Source organism: Leiobunum rupestre, chromosome 5, assembly GCF_980474605.1.
Source record: "Leiobunum rupestre chromosome 5, qqLeiRupe1.1.hap1, whole genome shotgun sequence".
Taxonomy (NCBI): domain Eukaryota; kingdom Metazoa; phylum Arthropoda; class Arachnida; order Opiliones; family Sclerosomatidae; genus Leiobunum; species Leiobunum rupestre.
This window is the reverse complement of record NC_143388.1, coordinates 61,666,664-61,683,629: the sequence shown is the minus strand read 5'-3', so window position 1 is coordinate 61,683,629 and position 16,966 is coordinate 61,666,664. Positions and strand designations below refer to the sequence as shown.

At 39.8% G+C, this 16,966-nt stretch overlaps 1 protein-coding gene across 1 annotated transcript; it reads left to right on the top strand.

The window, feature by feature from the left end:
• The first annotated feature begins 15,232 nt into the window (after nucleotides 1–15,232).
• On the top strand, nucleotides 15,233–16,319 carry LOC149945529 (uncharacterized). Its single transcript, XM_090176592.1, has 2 exons — nucleotides 15,233–15,765; nucleotides 16,006–16,319. Exons 1-2 carry the CDS (start codon nucleotides 15,726–15,728, stop codon nucleotides 16,317–16,319), a joined length of 354 nt encoding a protein of 117 aa, XP_090032718.1. The 5' UTR covers nucleotides 15,233–15,725.
• Nucleotides 16,320–16,966: the final 647 nt, after the last annotated feature.

Sequence of the window (16,966 nt, the reverse complement as noted above, 5' to 3'; positions counted from 1 at the left end):
GCATATATGAAGGCCTACTGTTAACGAAAAGGGACCTTTCCAGTTGTTAACGCAGTCAAACATCTTGTGCTAAAATATCTATTGTAAGGACCGAGGCAAAGAATATAAAGCCCATGAATGGAAAGTGTTATCTTATTGGGTGCGAGTCTCGGTTGACGGAGGAACTTCCGGTAAAAGAAATTATCGTCTGCTCTAAATTCTTCGCCCTGCAATAGTTAAAGGCCTCGGTTTTTGTGTGTAGTGAGTAACTGACTTCAATCAAAATAAAATTATGTCGGAAGTTAATGGTAAATACATGAGTTATTTTTCAAATATACTAACACTTGCTTATTAATTTTTTTAACTTAGATTTGAGTGCTGCTGGTAAAATTGCATTAAAATGCACTCTCAACATGATGGATATTCATGCTAATGACTACAGTAATTTAAATGCGGTGTCTAGTTTCTTAAAAGAATTGTTTATTTTGAATAATGAAGCAATTTCCTTGTCATTATTTAATTTTTTTATTATCTTCTCACTGAAGAGATTGTTTAGTAAAAGTGGGGAGGACTATTTTCTTCAAACACACAAAGTATGTTTAAATGAAAAAGTGAAATTGAGGTTAAAGTCTATTTTGGAAAACTTTGATCCATCCATTTATGTGTTGGGCCGTTGTACGGTCGTGGGATGCAAGAGTCTAGAGATCGTTGGAACGAACAGTAGCGCCTTTGCCATGGAACGGCACGTTGTACGTTTATTTTTACCGTCTTTAGAAATTTCCCTCTTAAATTTGTTAAATTCAAACCATATAACGGTTTTAAATTTTTATTTTGGTTTTTAAGAGATTTATTCATAATCTCACACTGATGACGACGACTACCGGATGGATACCCTGGGTACTTGATCGAGCGACTCGATTCCTCCTTTGAAGAGGGCCAAGGTAGATGATGCCGCCCAGAAAGCCATCCAGGCTGTCTTCAAGAGATGGCTGGTGTACATGGTTGCAATGGACGGGTTGCCGTTTAGTGTAGTGGATGGCAAAGGGTTCAGAAAAGTTCTGAATTTTGCCAATCCCCACCTGAACGTCCCTAGCCGGAGAACTATCACCTCGCAGTTGCGAGATATTGTCACCAATGAGCTCAAACCAAAAATCACGGTAAATAGCTTTATAGTGTAGTATAACTGAATATTTTTTAAAATGCTTATTTTCTTACATGTCAGAAGATTCTCGGTAAGGTGAAGAGTGGTAATCTCCACATTTCTTTGGATATTTGGTGAAGCCGACAATCCGTTATCGGAATTCGCGCTCTATTCATTGACGCGATTTTTAAATTGCGTAACGTTTTGCTGGCCTCTCTCTACTTTCCGGGAGCCCATACCGGCGCCGTAATTTTGTCGAAGATAAAGGAAGCTTTGGCAGAATTTTAACTATCGCCGTCTTCAGTAATAATTAATATTTTGTGAAGCTTTGTTGTAGCGAGATTCGCTAATTGATTTCATAATTTATAGATTTCGTGCGTTTGTGCGGATAATGCATCTAATATTACGAAGGCTGTCAATTTGTTATCGAGGACCCACCAGAACAACCTCGCGAGTCCGGGTGCTCTTCACCTTCGACGTGCTCTACGTCTTCAACGTCGGACTCGGCTGATTCCGATCTAGAGTCGTCGGACGACGAGAGTGTTTGATTGGATTACGGAAAGTTAAATTTTCCACTCGGTGGTTGCTACGGTGAGACTCAATTTTTACGACCCTATTTTCTTTCATTTATAGGTTGGGACACTTGTAGAACCAGAAACCAAAAGTTGCGTCCAACTCCCGAGGATTCGATTGGCATAGAAACTGAGCTCCACAACACATGGACGAGGAAAAGGTGTATCTGCCACTCCTTGCAGCTTGTTTTAAAAGGTTTTTAGGCCATAAGAAGGGAAGAGCGCGTTCAACAAAAATAACTGTACGCGGATTTTTCTGTTTGTTGTATTTGGAATTTTCGCCATTTCTATCTAAGGGTTGAAAAGGAGCGAGTGACCTTGAAAAGCATTCTTTTTTAATAAAAGTTTATTTTAAACCATGAAGTATCTGTCTCTATAGTATATTACTTACTATTTACTAATAGAAATTCTTTGAATTTAATTTACCTATAGCGTTGCACGCATTGTGACAAATCGAGTTCCCTTTAATTAATAGAAGAGATTTACTAAAGTTTTCGAACCCAGTCATTTTTCAGTCGGTGGCTAGGGTTTCTAGATAGAGCTCTCCCCTCCTTAGAAAACCACATAAATTGTCACTTATTTATACTCGGACAGTGTTTCTCCGTAAACTATAGAATCAAAGCTCTGAGAAAAGGATTTCAGATCCATTTCTAATTGTTGCGAATCAGTTCCCTTCTTTTGACACGGTAGCGACATCTCCAGTTGTGCATTGTTCTTTTAGGGTAACCAACTGGTTGAAGGAATGGCAAGGGATCGAATCCCTTCGCCGAAAAAAAATATTTTTTTTACTTTCAAAATATAAATTGTAACAATAGAGAAGTAAACAACCCGCCACGACGTACGCATCAGAAGTAAAATTAATAATTTGTATTAGCGAATTAGTTGGAAAGTTACTTAAACTTACTTTTGACGATACTGAAACTCAGTTTAGTGATAATTTTCAAATTTTCATAAATATAGTTAAAATGTTATTATTACCGATTTGAAGGACCTCATTCCCCCTCCCCGTATTTTTAAAGCTATTCCAAAAGGAACACCTTTGAAATGATCGTATTCTCCAACCTATTAATATATAGTATAGGATAGTATCTCTGAAAATCTATGTTCATTTTATGACACAGCTACTAGATCCGAATACAAAGTAAAACGTCAAAAAACTTAATTCCGTATTCTATTACGGCGATAATTTTTGTAATGGTAGCTTGCACGCTTTAGAGCAAACTGCCAAGACGAGGTGAAACGGGTAGCTAGACTTCTTATGAAATTCAACAAAAGAAAGTCAGCGAACAAAGTTAAGGGGGAGTGGCGAGGTGTTTTGACAGAGAATTGAGACTAGTCGCGGACGTGCGACGAAGGGGTTTCAGAGGGGAAAGGAAAAAAAGCGGTGTACAGGTTCTCCACTGCTCACGGGCCTTTCGAAGGACAGTAAATGGTAACGAATAAGTTGGAACAACTAAAAGGGTTAGAAAGACTTTATAAGCTAGGAGTACGATATTTTACCATTCCGTTCTAGTTTAGGGTTTATTTTGTATTCAAGTATTAGGGTTAAACGTTAAATGTTTCTAAAGTGCACGTTGATAATGATGCTGGAATACTTTAATGAGCTTGATGGTTTTAACGAGTCTCTTCTACGATGCTGACACAGTCAGGATTTATATGTAATAGAACTTTATCATAGACGCTTGGAAGGGCATTGCAATATCGTAAGGAGATATGACAATGGAGACCCTGTCGATCTCGTCTATCTGGACTTACGGAAGGCATTCGACACCGTGCCGCATTCGCTGCTCATTCGTAAACTGGAATTTCTGGAAGTCCCGCATATGATCGTTAACTGGATTGCGGACTTTTTAAACGGTCGTCCTTGCGGGTGTCTGCTCCTCATGGACTGCGGTTACGAGCGGGGTGCCTCAGGGGTCTGTTCTTGCTCTACCCTGTTTATGATATTTATCAATGACCTGCCTCTGGTTATTCAAGAATCTCTCCTAAAACTATTTGCGGACGATAATAAAGTTGGGCATAAAATCACCTCACTCTCACGCTCTCCAGAGCGATATTGATGCCCTTGAACGCTGGGTAGCCTCTAACGGTATGAGTTATAACGCTACTAAATCTATGGTGGTCCACTGAGGGGCGAAGAATCAACGATTTCCATACTCCTTGGGTGGCAGAACTATTGAGGCCCATGCTGTAGTTCGTGACTTAAGAGTCATGATCTCTGGGCACTTATTGGGGACGTCTCACAGTAAAGTGGTCTCTGCTCGCGGTATGAAAGCACTGTACATGTAAAGACGCTCGTTCTCTTACTTCAGTATTTAATCGGTTAAGATTCTGTATCGTACATACATCCGTCCCCACCTCGACTACTGCTCCAGTATTTGGTCGCCCCATTTGTGAGAGAAATCAAAAACTTGGAGCGTGTGCAGCGAAAGGCCACGGAACTAGTTTCGGGTTTACGTGGTATGTCTTACCCAGAGAGCCTCAACCTTCTGTCTCAAGCGAATAGGCGCCTTAACGTAGGAGGCTCTATCTTCGGACGTATCGCACCCTTGAGGCCAATCGGACGATTCCTGTTTAGCCTTAAGAAAACAGTTTACGTAGTCTTTGAATAAGCCTCCCGAGTCGGACTCTTTCTCGTATTGGGTCACTTCGTATTTCCAGGCCTCGTATTTGGTTTTGATAACGTAGCCTCGGCTTTCGGCTTTTCGGAGCTTGTCAACAACCCAAACTCCACTCAAAAGTCTTTCGTCTTCGTTATGGTTACATTCCCCCTGAAATCGCGTTTCGCTGCATGTCCTACACAACCCGAAAACGAGCTTCCCCTTCGAAGTACGGTAGGGTAATACCGCGTGATATATGTTTGTAGGGGGTAAAACGTCGCGCAATAAAAGTCCCTCAAAATCCGAAACATCCGGTATTTATATTTTATTATAAATCTGGTATATTTTCTAACAATATTACGGGGTGCCCTATTGGGATCTTGCCCATCTTGTTTATAAATGGGTTTAAAGAACATATATCGATGTAAAAGATCTTCCCGGGACCCGATACTTTGAAATACGTTCGCAAAGTGTTCACTCGGCCTCCGTAAAACGCGTTTCTCGGATTTGGCGGCTCGTGATATTTTTTCTCAAAGTTTGAATTTTTTAAAAACAATTTAATTTCGGGATTGCTAGTTTTCGGTTTATTCCAGTCGCATTCCCAGAGTTCGGTTACGTCGTAGCCCAGCTCCTTTAAACGGTAATGAATTTTCATTGTGTTATTGAAACGGGCATTCAGCGTGTCGTAGGGATTGCCGTGCAAAACTTGATTTCTATTAGCTTCGGCGCCGTAGCAACATCGACATCCGTGCCATAGGCAACCGGCGAACTGGTATATCCGTTTACCGCACTTGCTGTCCACCTTCATTTTGAGTACTTTTTCCTCTTTACCGTTCAGGGTGGAATTTATGACGTCACCCGTGACCTGACTTTTCCACGAAAGCCATTCGAGGGCGGCCCTAGATTGATTTTCGAATAGCCGATAGCCTCGCGTCGGGATCAAACCGATAGTGTATAGAGGTGTGGAAATACCATTTTTTGGGGATCGAATCGAATATCAAATATTATTTTCAAAGCACGGCAAATACCAAATCGAATATTTATAACGTCAAATAATTTGGTCGAATACTTTTAGGGCAAAAATTTAGACCAGTTAACTGATCAAATACTAAATAGTATTTCGAATATCAAATTATTCGACGTATTTGGTTTTCAAATAGTTTGCATATTTGTCAAAAAAGTAATTGAAATCACTGTTCGTTTTACTTGAAAATAGTAAAATATTAAACCAAATACAGTATAGTCTAGAACAAAGTTCCCTGGGCGAACTTGGTAAATCAGTGGTATAATGACGGGCCCGTCCTAAAAGATGGTCTTTTAAATTTTTAATTTTACTATTTACTTGGCCGTCTCTAAGGCTCTTAATAAAAAACACTGAAGGGGGTCTATTGTCTCCGGCTGCAGGCGGGTCCAGAATTTTATATTACGCCACTGTGGTAAACTCTAACTTACCATTCAAATTAATTCTAATTGTTGTACAAAATGTCTTTATTTTCAACGTTCCTTCGAACAATTTTTTCGATTTGATCAAAATGAGTTAATCGTAACCTACAAAAATATACTGCATATCAACTTATCAATTATCATACATATTTTAATTGGGTACCATGGCAAAATAATAATAATAATAATTAACTAAGCTAATACCCTGGGTACCACTCCAGGACCAAGTCTTCTAGCGACTTTTAACCTTTAGTAACTACTAACTACAATTAAAATCAAAGGACATGCTACATACTTCCGAGTTTGCAAACACTTAATTAAAATTTCAAGTTTTTTAATATATGTAAAACGCGAGGGAACAGATCTTTTGTTACAAATTAAAAAATTGCATTTATTTAATTTTAAATCAATAATTATTAATTTAGTCAACTCAAAAATTCTAAACAGAAAAATCCATATAGTTACTTACTTCAACTTTCCTCCCGGTTTTTAGTTTTGTTTTGGACTTGGTTAACGTTTTAGACTCAATTTTAGTTTTACTTTGCTATTCTAGAAAATTCCATAACAAAAGAGAACACGAGTAATCTAGCCAATAGGCGCTAGAATACACAGCTTCTGCCTTTCGCTAAGAAGTTTTAATACAAACGGTATGGATAACGGACGTGCAAGCTACTCTTTATATGGTCCTTGGCGCTGCGGCCTAAAGAGAGGTGCCAGAAATAAGGACTAGTTCGGAAATTTCACTACGCTCTCCTGGGATGGCCTAGAACTACAACAAATTAGAAAAAGACCCGCGGTTATTCGACCAGTTTGCAAACTATTTGAAAATACCAAATACTTTTTCCCTATCTTTTCGAATATTCGATTATTCGCGAACTTTTCCAAGCGCTATTCGTTTCGACGAATCGAATATACAATTTGGTATTCGATCGAATTATTTGGTCTGACCAAATATTTTGCACACCCCTAATAGTGTCCTTTAGGAGGAATTTTTTACGTAAAACCACGCTACAGATGGACGCGATTGTTACGCCCACTTTAAAAGGATCGACGTCGCAGAGGTCTTTAAATATCGCTCGGAAACGGAGAGCCCCGGAAGCTAGAATGTGCACGTCATCGGAACAATAACTTTTGAGGGACTCCGCGTAATTAAAACCCGGACACTCGTTCGATTCTTTCGCGTACCATTCGAGAAAAGAGCCGTTATCCTTGGCGCTGAAATTCTCGATTCCGTAGGCTTCGGTCGGTGGCAGAGTGGCCAAGAGCAAATTAGTGTCTTCGGTCCTGGAAGCGTCGAAATTATTCGGCACGCAGTTTAAGACGAAATGGGGAAAGTGACCCTTCTGAAACGATTCGCCTAGCTCGAACGTAGCGGCGAATTTTGATAGCGGAATCGGGATGAAACAGTAGCTGTCCAAAAATGTTAAATTGAAGAGTCTAATCTGCAGAATTCGGGTGCCATTAATAATAACGTCAGGGGTAAACGTATCGTCGGCTTCCATGATCGTTTGCAGTAGTAACTGGTGGTCGTAATTCAAGCCGTTATGACTTAAAAGCGTCACTTCCTTGACTCGAACCCAAAAACGAATGTCTTCGCGGACCGCATCGATGGCAGTGGGACGAGTCCACGTTATCGACGCACTCGTCGCAACACGACTCAGCCATACATAATACGGCTTCGTGGAAAAAACATCTACGCTTTTCCTCGTGTTTACGGGTTTGCTGGCATTCAAAATCGAAAAACACCATGACTCGACCCGGTCCGTTTCGGGGGGCTCTCTTAACAGGGGGCTTCGCCGGAGCTTCCTTAATAACTTGTATATAGCACAAGTGTGTCGATGGGCGAAATCTGACGCACGAAAAACAGTAAATTTCTCCGCATTCGTGAGCGCATTTCGAACGTTTAGCCATATCGATTAATTTTAAACATTTTACGGCTCGCTGGCAATTAAAGCAGTAATCATTTGTGGCAATGGATATATTTATAACCCGTTAGACATTTGTGGCAAAAGTTTTAATAACGGTTTGAGTTTCGTAATGACGTTAAAATGAGACCCCTCGTTTAACAGCGCTATCCTCGGTCTGTCGTCTTCGACGTTACTCGACCCGAGCGAAAGGATGGGGGCGTTATTTCGCATTTGAAATACTAAAATCGAGTGCGAGTCTAAATAAGCCTGGAATTTTTGGTACGATTCGGGCAATCCGCATTCGGCTATCAAAAAACCGGCTTTCGCGCACAGATCGAGAGCAGCCTTTTTCTGAGTTGGGTTATTTACGTTACATTGCAAAATGGTATCGTATTCTCTCTTGAGCGTTTTGTTCAATTTATCGGCTTGATGTTTCGTATGAGCCAATCCGACACATATAGCCCTGGCTAAACAGAGACTATCTTTGTTGTTAATGGTAAGTACACCACGTCTGTCCTTCGAAAACACTTGGAATGTTTGACATTTTTTACAATTGGATCGTCCTTGACCCTGCGGAAGACGTACAACCGAAAAAATAATGGTAACGGGGTTCAAGAAAAATTTCTCCAACTCGTCGTCGTAGAGAATGTCCTCAATTTGGTCGATCAATAGGTCAATATCAATTTGGTCACGCATTTTAAAACTTAGTTCAATTTCGGGTCTGTTTACATTTTGTTCCACTATTTCGCCATTAGTCGCACCGGCTCTTCCGCCACTTTGGTCGCCGAGATTACGTATATATTCATCCGCGAATTTGGCTGAATCTCTCTCAATATCCTCCTCCTCCATCGTTTCCGAGGCTTCCTGAGATTCGAAGTACATTTGGGATGCTAAATAGTCCTCCAAAACATCTGCAATATAAATATTACTTAATTTAGATTTGTTTTTAAAAGCCACCTCAAAAGGGGGGCACTAGTTTTGGTGTTTTTTTTAAAATAGACTTACCATTTTCTCGTTTGTTGAAATCAAGTACGGGGGCATCATACTGAGACGATAACATGTCTTCTAGCATTCGTTCCGAGGCGTTAATTTCTGCAGCTCTGTTTTCGCAACGACTTCCGTATGTTGTTCCAGAGAAGTCGAAGTTCAGCGATCGTATTACATAACTCGGGGGCTAACGGAACTTTACTCAAACAGGATAATATATCTATAAAACTCAATTAAATTTAACTTCAAGTGTTTAAAAATATCGGGCAAAGTCGTTAAGGGTATCAAAGGGTTTACATTCAAAAACACGCATAGCGAAAACTAAATCCTAGGAGTTGTTTTAAGCACCAAGGCTAAATATTTAAGATTCGGAATCCATGATAATAGATGAGGCGATATCGAATGTTATCAAAGATCTGATTTCTCTAGCAAAATGCACCCCTTACTTATAGGTTGCTATTAAGACCGCCCGCTGATTGACCATTGTCCTCCTTTTTATATCGTTTTCTATAGCTGGTTTCACATTTTATTACTTTTCTGTCAATCAGGATTAACCTCTACAGATTTTGTATCAAGTAATAACCTTAAATGTACTGTTCACCCTAATAATATTAGTAATTTGACTAATCGTTCCGCTTAAGTTTAATGTGTGTTATACAAATATTTTATTATTTAACGTTACATACTAAGTAATAAGTAATTAATCCATAAAATGTTTTTTTTTTCTTAATTGTTATTACAGTACAAAGAACGGGCACGATGTAAGCAAAGCAAAAATGAAATTATTAAAACGACAACTATTACGGTGTATCCGTAATAAATTATATAACCTCGTAGGCTTACTAGTGCTTGGCGAAATAAACGCCGTTTAATTCAACCATCAGCTCGTCTTCAAAAACCCTGACTAATTCAACCATCAGCTCGTCTTCAAAAACCCTGACTAATTCAACCAACAGCTCGTCTTCAAAAACCCTGACTAAATCAACCATCAGCTCGTCAAAAAACCATTCGAACGGTCATCTGCGCGCGCAGAGTTTGATTTGTAACATACTGAAAATTAATACTAGTAACCTTAAAATGTTGGTTGGTAAACTTACATATATTTGTAGCTCTTTTCGTGGTCTACGAAATTTAATTCCGTTAGATATTTCATTTTGCTATTTTTAGTAAGCTTATATTCGAATTTGCTTTTCTCGCACTCCAACGGTCTTTCTCGAGAAAGAAAACACCTCATATTGTTCCAATCTAGCCGCTTCTTGGCCAATCGTGGGAAGAACCCGACAGTGGAAATAAACAGCGTCCTCTCGTTATTTTTTTGAAAGGCTTATTTATCCTATTGTCGTAATTCAGAATCCCCTCCGCTCGAAGCACTTTAACGAAGTTTTTCAAAGTTTCGGTACACGTGTTAATACAGATGGACTGTTTGTGGTCAGGGGGAGGGGGGTCAATGAGCCTATAAATAGAGGTTACGTTAAGAACGACATCACAAACAATCATGGGCCCTGACAGTCAAACCACTCCAGAACTACACCGTTATTGTAGCAGCAACATCTTCCCGCCCCGACGTCTGCAATGGACCCCTTCCCCGATCTGCCGGCCATACGCCGTACCCGGTAGTGCTTGATCTGACGGAGGACTCTCCAAACCCGCTGGAACTCTCAATGTTAGTACTATTTCTTTATGTATTTACTTTATAGTGCAAAAAATAATTTGGTTCGTGTTTAATAATGTATATATATAATATATAGCCGTAACATCTGGTCCGGCGATGTATGACAGGATGGGCAGGGTTGGCCCGAGTGGAGTCCCTCAACCACTACGGCGACCCCGGCAGTGACCCGCCAAACGGCAGACCGCCACCAGGATTTGGGGCTGGTCCCCAGCTACCCACCGGTGCCGAGGAGTGTATCCGGTAAGATTCCTCATTCAGTCATTCTTTTTTTAAACCAAAGTTATTAACTTTATGTTGATGTTTATAGGATCCTTGCAGGCCTTCAAAGGCTTGTTCAGGACCTGGATAACATCGCCCGGAGGGTTTTTGCGGACCAGCCCGAGGTCCTGGCGACCCTCTTGCATGGGAACATGGCCCTGTCGCGTGATCTTTACTCGGTCGTCGCTGGTATCACCGGACCCCCATAACCACCCCCCTCCCCCTTATAGTCCTCTTCTTCATATAAATAAAGTTTTTTCGCATAACCGTGACTTTTTCTACTAGTATAAGCTTATTTTATCTACTCTAGCCGCGGCCATGGACAGTCCAGCTTCAACAGCTCTTAACCGTATAATAATCCTAAGAATATAGTACTTATTCTCACCATTCACTTGCGGTTCTCGAATACGTCACATTCTGGTTGGGTAATTATAATATAAAATTAGCTATCGAACCCCTTAATATTACGCACCGGTGCCGTCATTCGCAAATCTCTATTTAACCGGCTACCCAGCGCCATTGTTTCGTCAGTCGTATTTCAGCTTTCGTGGCGCGCACACCTCTATACCTCCGATGTCCAAAAGAAATAATTCCGAAATGGGTACGTACATTCGCTATCTCCGAAGATTCGTTTTCTTTACAACTAGCCTCTCTTTTTATATAGATTCTACGAACCCTTATAAATGAACTCCAACGCTTAAGAAAATTAATCAACGATATCCGTTATCTAAACCAACTTTTCTAACGTTCAGTTTAAAAAATGATTTCTCCGTCGAATTGGCTTTTTGTAATAAAAATAACTTTACGATTTTTCCCGTCGACGTATCTGCCTGGAAAGAACTTAGCTGGCATTGGGTCAATTTATTCGGCTTCGCCCAGTCGACCGGTGAAAAAGGTTTAAAGGCCTAGGATTTCTTCTGCCTGTCCGCCTTGAATTTTTCTTACCTGCAACGCTCCCCTTGCATTTACGCTTCCCGCAAAACATTATTTTGGTGAAGATTGCGCGACGCTGCTGCTTCTGCGACCGGGACATTTTCTGCCTGCCTGTTGGCACCCCGCTGAGTTTCGGTGGGGGTTGCTCGGGGACACTCGTTCGTCTATTCTTTTCGATCGCTCTCTCTTCGCCGGACAGTCGGCGATTATAATAATACTACCTTCGCCTTACTGCCAAGTGTAAAACATCTAATTCGTAGAGTTTTAGTTATTGAACCCGTACCCCCTGTCACAACGGAATCAAGCTTTACTACCCTCGCCTTCGCTACTAGGTAACATTCGCCCATATTTAACCCAGAATTCACGTACTGTTTCGAATTTTTTTCGGTTAATCTGGGATGGATTCGAAATACTGAAGAAACCTATATTATTATTAATATTACTAGGTATATAATTAGTAATATTAATAGAATGGATAAAAACTATGAGCCACACTCAAGTAATAATTATTCAACTATAACGGTCTAAAATGTGTATGTAATCATTAAGCCTAAAAGTGAAATGAATAGTAAATAAACAAACATTTTGCGAAACAAATACAGAAAAAGATTTTATTAGAAGAACATTTATTGCCATTTGTGGCCCATATACGGCACACCTTCTACATTTGGGTATAAATTTCTGACTTTTTTCAAAATGCAATCGGGGATGATTTCCCTCCTGTGATATACAGTTTGTAAATTAGCTCTTCTTAGTTGTCTTCTTTTGACGGCCAAGTATCGTGGGTTTTTGAAATACTGCACGTTATCTAAGGCCTTCCAAAAGAAACCATACATGGTTCTTGCCTGTTGGCACCCCGCTGAGTTTCGGTGGGGGTTGCTCGGGGACACTCGTTCGTCTATTCTTTTCGATCGCTCTCTCTTCGCCGGACAGTCGGCGATTATAATAATACTACCTTCGCCTTACTGCCAAGTGTAAAACATCTAATTCGTAGCGTTTTAGTTATTGAACCCGTACCCCCTGTCACAACGGAATCGAGCTTTACTACCCTCGCCTTCGCTACTAGGTAACATTCGCCCATATTTAACCCAGAATTCACGTACTGTTTCGACATGGAAACCCATACTTTACAGGAAACAAATATCAAAGAATTGAAATGTCAAACGAAGAATTATGTAGTTTTATCGACAATAAACACATTTTATTTATTACGCGCTAATACCTTTGATTTTACACTCTATTTTTACGTATAGGTTGTGATATCGTGGGTAATATTTTTACACAAGTCATTTTGCTTATTATTTTTTTAACGGATTTTAATTTTATTCAAATATATTCAAACATTTTATATTTTAAATCACACGCTATACACTCTTTTACGCGCTTCTTTCCCCCCATCAAGTACCCTCCCACGATTTGCTCCACAGGCAGCTGCCATAGACGTACTGCACGTAGCTCTACCATGGAAAGTTCTTTCCCCCAAAACCCGTTCTCTCGCGTGTAGCACGGTATTGACGACTCCCATGAAATACGCGCGTAAAAGAATCTATACAATTTCTTTCATTTGTGTTTCAATTATTTACGCATTTACATCGTAAATAATTTACGTTTCAATTTTTCAAATCACATTTTTGAGTCCACAATAGTTTTCCAAATTCTTTCCAAGTAATCGAACGTCTTGTTGATATACGGTTTTTTCTTATTTACATTACAATCTAATTTGACATTAGCGGCGTGGCTATTCCAGTCCAATACGGCGAGAGCGGTTCTCATTCGGTAATTGCTCACGCCGTAACGGATTCTTTTATCAACGTAAATGAGACAGGTATTGTTGAATGACTCAACAAAATACGTGTCACGAGCGTATATGTAGTCGGAGGGATTCTTGAAAACATTGCTTTTTGTAATAAATTTTGTTAGCAAACTTATTGCACATGGGTCACTGATGATTTTACATTTCATCACGTAGTTTTTTTCTTTACATCGTGATGTGTCGTGGCATCCGCTATGGTCATTTTGGTAGTGTGACACTATGTTGAGCAGTAATGTTTTTAGAAGTTCCATATCTCCTTTACAATTGTTCATGGCCCAGTAATAATGGTTACGTGTGGGAGCGGATTTATCGCCTAGTTCGCTGTGCCACGTAACGCCATGATTTTTCTGGGAACCTTTGGCGATGGTAGATACCTCTTTCCCGATGGCCTTGGCGACATGCCACCGGTCATTCGAGTTGTGTGTCGTGCTTCTTTCTTCGCGCAGCATTTTGTTTACCGAAAGGTTGCGGTCGTGCGCGTGCTCTACCACAGGGACGTTGAGTTTGTCAAAATGCTTGTAAATTCGACGCGTTCCGATAAGTTCGTGACGTTGACTACACGAATCGTCGGATTTACAAACATTTTGTAGGTTCAGCACTTTGTGGGTTTTCATACCTAGTGCCACAACGTCCGTGTGGTAAGAGTTCTTACGTTGCGCGTGTCGGGCGTCCGTCTCTATTCGAATGCCATCGCTATCAAGAGTCATCGCTTTTTCTTCGTAAAGAGCTTCCGAAGTGGACATTAAAAGCTCGACGTCAATAGCGGCTTTGATGTTGTTTTGAATTGCCGGGAACTCGGAATAATAAGTGGTACCAATTTTGCCAATTTTGGTAAATTTGGTGTATTGCGCTCCTAACATACCGCTCGCAACGTAAGCCATATTCATTCGATAATTCGCGGAGTAAAAATTTCCAATCTTCGATGATGAGGCGCAACTCAACTCGTGATTATTTTCACAGCGTAAAATAAACTCCAGCACGTGTCCCTTGTATTTCGATTTCAAAATGGCCAAAGAGCTGTCACACTTTCTAGCGTGGTTTTCTATGCTAGTAGCTAAATCCATAATAGAGGAGACTTCACCAATGAAAAACTTTGATGCCTCCGACTCGTTCAATTTTTCGCTTCGCTCCGAAAATGAGTTTGCGTCGAGGTTTTCGTTTTCCATTTGAACTGTGCTTTGGTTATTTTCCTGGTCGTACTCGGAAACGGAAGATGAATTTTCGGTAGAATTTACTCTGAAACTATATTCGGTAGATTTTTCTGGGGAACTAATCTCGATTGAATTTTCTATAAAATTACTCTTGGTAGAATTTTTGGTGTTTTCTAATAATGGAACGGTATTGTCTGGTTGCGCATTATTTTCATCAGAAGGAAAATAATATAAAACAGTGTCAGAAGTATCCTCGTTTTCTAAACTACGGTCTATTTCAATGTTTTTTTCTTCTCTATTTAACAAATGTTTTATTCCATGTTGGAAAATGTCACTTACGGAATATTTTTCGTTTAGACGCAATTTGGCGCTGCTATATCGTTCGTCAAATGTTTTCAGCTCAATTTCATTATTAAATGACACAGTCAGAACTAATTTCCTTGGAGATGTAGTTCTAACTGGTAAACTATTTCCATGATACTCGGAGCAAATTGGATCTTCTTCTAATAAAATATTCAGCATTTCCAAAATTATGTCACCAGCTGGTACGTCTTTTTTCAATAATTTCGCGTCAGTCCACTGCTGTTGAAAGAGCGACTTTTCGTTATCCGTTCGAAATGACAATGTAATGTTTTTCCGCGGAGACCTCTTGCACGTATAATCCTTTATTTCTCCCGTTGAAAGTCTCTTTTTAGATACAAAGTACTTTTCGTTGGAAATGTCAGTAAAAGCCGCGCGCATTTTGATTATTAAAAACGCGCGTAAAAAATAAACCGATCACGAATAAATCGAAAATTTTAATGAAACAAACCAAAAACAAAATTCCAAATCCAAAATTATTTTATCTAACCTCTAACTCGAAAAAAAGCGGAAGAGCTTCTGTGAAGCAGATGGACAGTTCGATTCGAAGAATTTCGTAGGTGGCGCCGGATTGTCAAGTTGTAAACTAAGCTACTCTTTTCCTGCCTTGAACAAAAGCTACGAGACTTCTCTATTTCTGGGAATTTACTTTCATTACTCCCCCCACCCTCGATACCGGTTTACCACTTTCTTCCTAAATACTAACAATGGTCAGAAATACCCGAGGCGTTTTCTCAAGAGTGAGTCACTATTTACAATTACAACTGTGTAGCTCACGAAGAGGTCGTAATAGCGCTTCGGACCTACGTCAACTAACCTAAAATAAAAGGTGTTTTCTTCATTGGAGAAGTTTCATTTCGTCAACTACCCTAAAATAAAAGGTGTTGTCTTCATTGGAGAAGTTTCATTATGGAAAATTCTAATTGCATGTCCACGGAAAATGAAGAAGGTAAGTAAACACGTTTTCCGATATGTATGTATAAAAGGGGAAATCAATCAATCCGTTTTTTACGTTATAAAGAGGCACGAGCGGCTATTCCCCTAAACATACTTGTTTACCAATAAATGTTTGAAATAATAATTCTAATAACAATAACAAGGAAATGAAGCCGCGTCTTTTTATATGCGTTTGTCGCCATTTTTTATACAATTTTGAAAATGTAACAAATATATTATAAATTTATTTCAGCCTGTCAATACTGTTTGCAAAATCCGTGTATTACACACCGGCCGAACGATTGGCTAGGAATGGGTCGACCAGCCAGCTCTCGAAATAGCAGAACAAGAAGAACCATGTATGGTTTCTTTTGGAAGGCCTTAGATAACGTGCAGTATTTCAAAAACCCACGATACTTGGCCGTCAAAAGAAGACAACTAAGAAGAGCTAATTTACAAACTGTATATCACAGGAGGGAAATCATCCCCGATTGCATTTTGAAAAAAGTCAGAAATTTATACCCAAATGTAGAAGGTGTGCCGTATATGGGCCACAAATGGCAATAAATGTTCTTCTAATAAAATCTTTTTCTGTATTTGTTTCGCAAAATGTTTGTTTATTTACTATTCATTTCACTTTTAGGCTTAATGATTACATACACATTTTAGACCGTTATAGTTGAATAATTATTACTTGAGTGTGGCTCATAGTTTTTATCCATTCTATTAATATTACTAATTATATACCTAGTAATATTAATAATAATATAGGTTTCTTCAGTATTTCGAATCCATCCCAGATTAACCGAAAAAAATTCGAAACAGTACGTGAATTCTGGGTTAAATATGGGCGAATGTTACCTAGTAGCGAAGGCGAGGGTAGTAAAGCTTGATTCCGTTGTGACAGGGGGTACGGGTTCAATAACTAAAACTCTACGAATTAGATGTTTTACACTTGGCAGTAAGGCGAAGGTAGTATTATTATAATCGCCGACTGTCCGGCGAAGAGAGAGCGATCGAAAAGAATAGACGAACGAGTGTCCCCGAGCAACCCCCACCGAAACTCAGCGGGGTGCCAACAGGCAGGCAGAAAATGTCCCGGTCGCAGAAGCAGCAGCGTCGCGCAATCTTCACCAAAATAATGTTTTGCGGGAAGCGTAAATGCAAGGGGAGCGTTGCAGGTAAGAAAAATTCAAGGCGGACAGGCAGAAGAA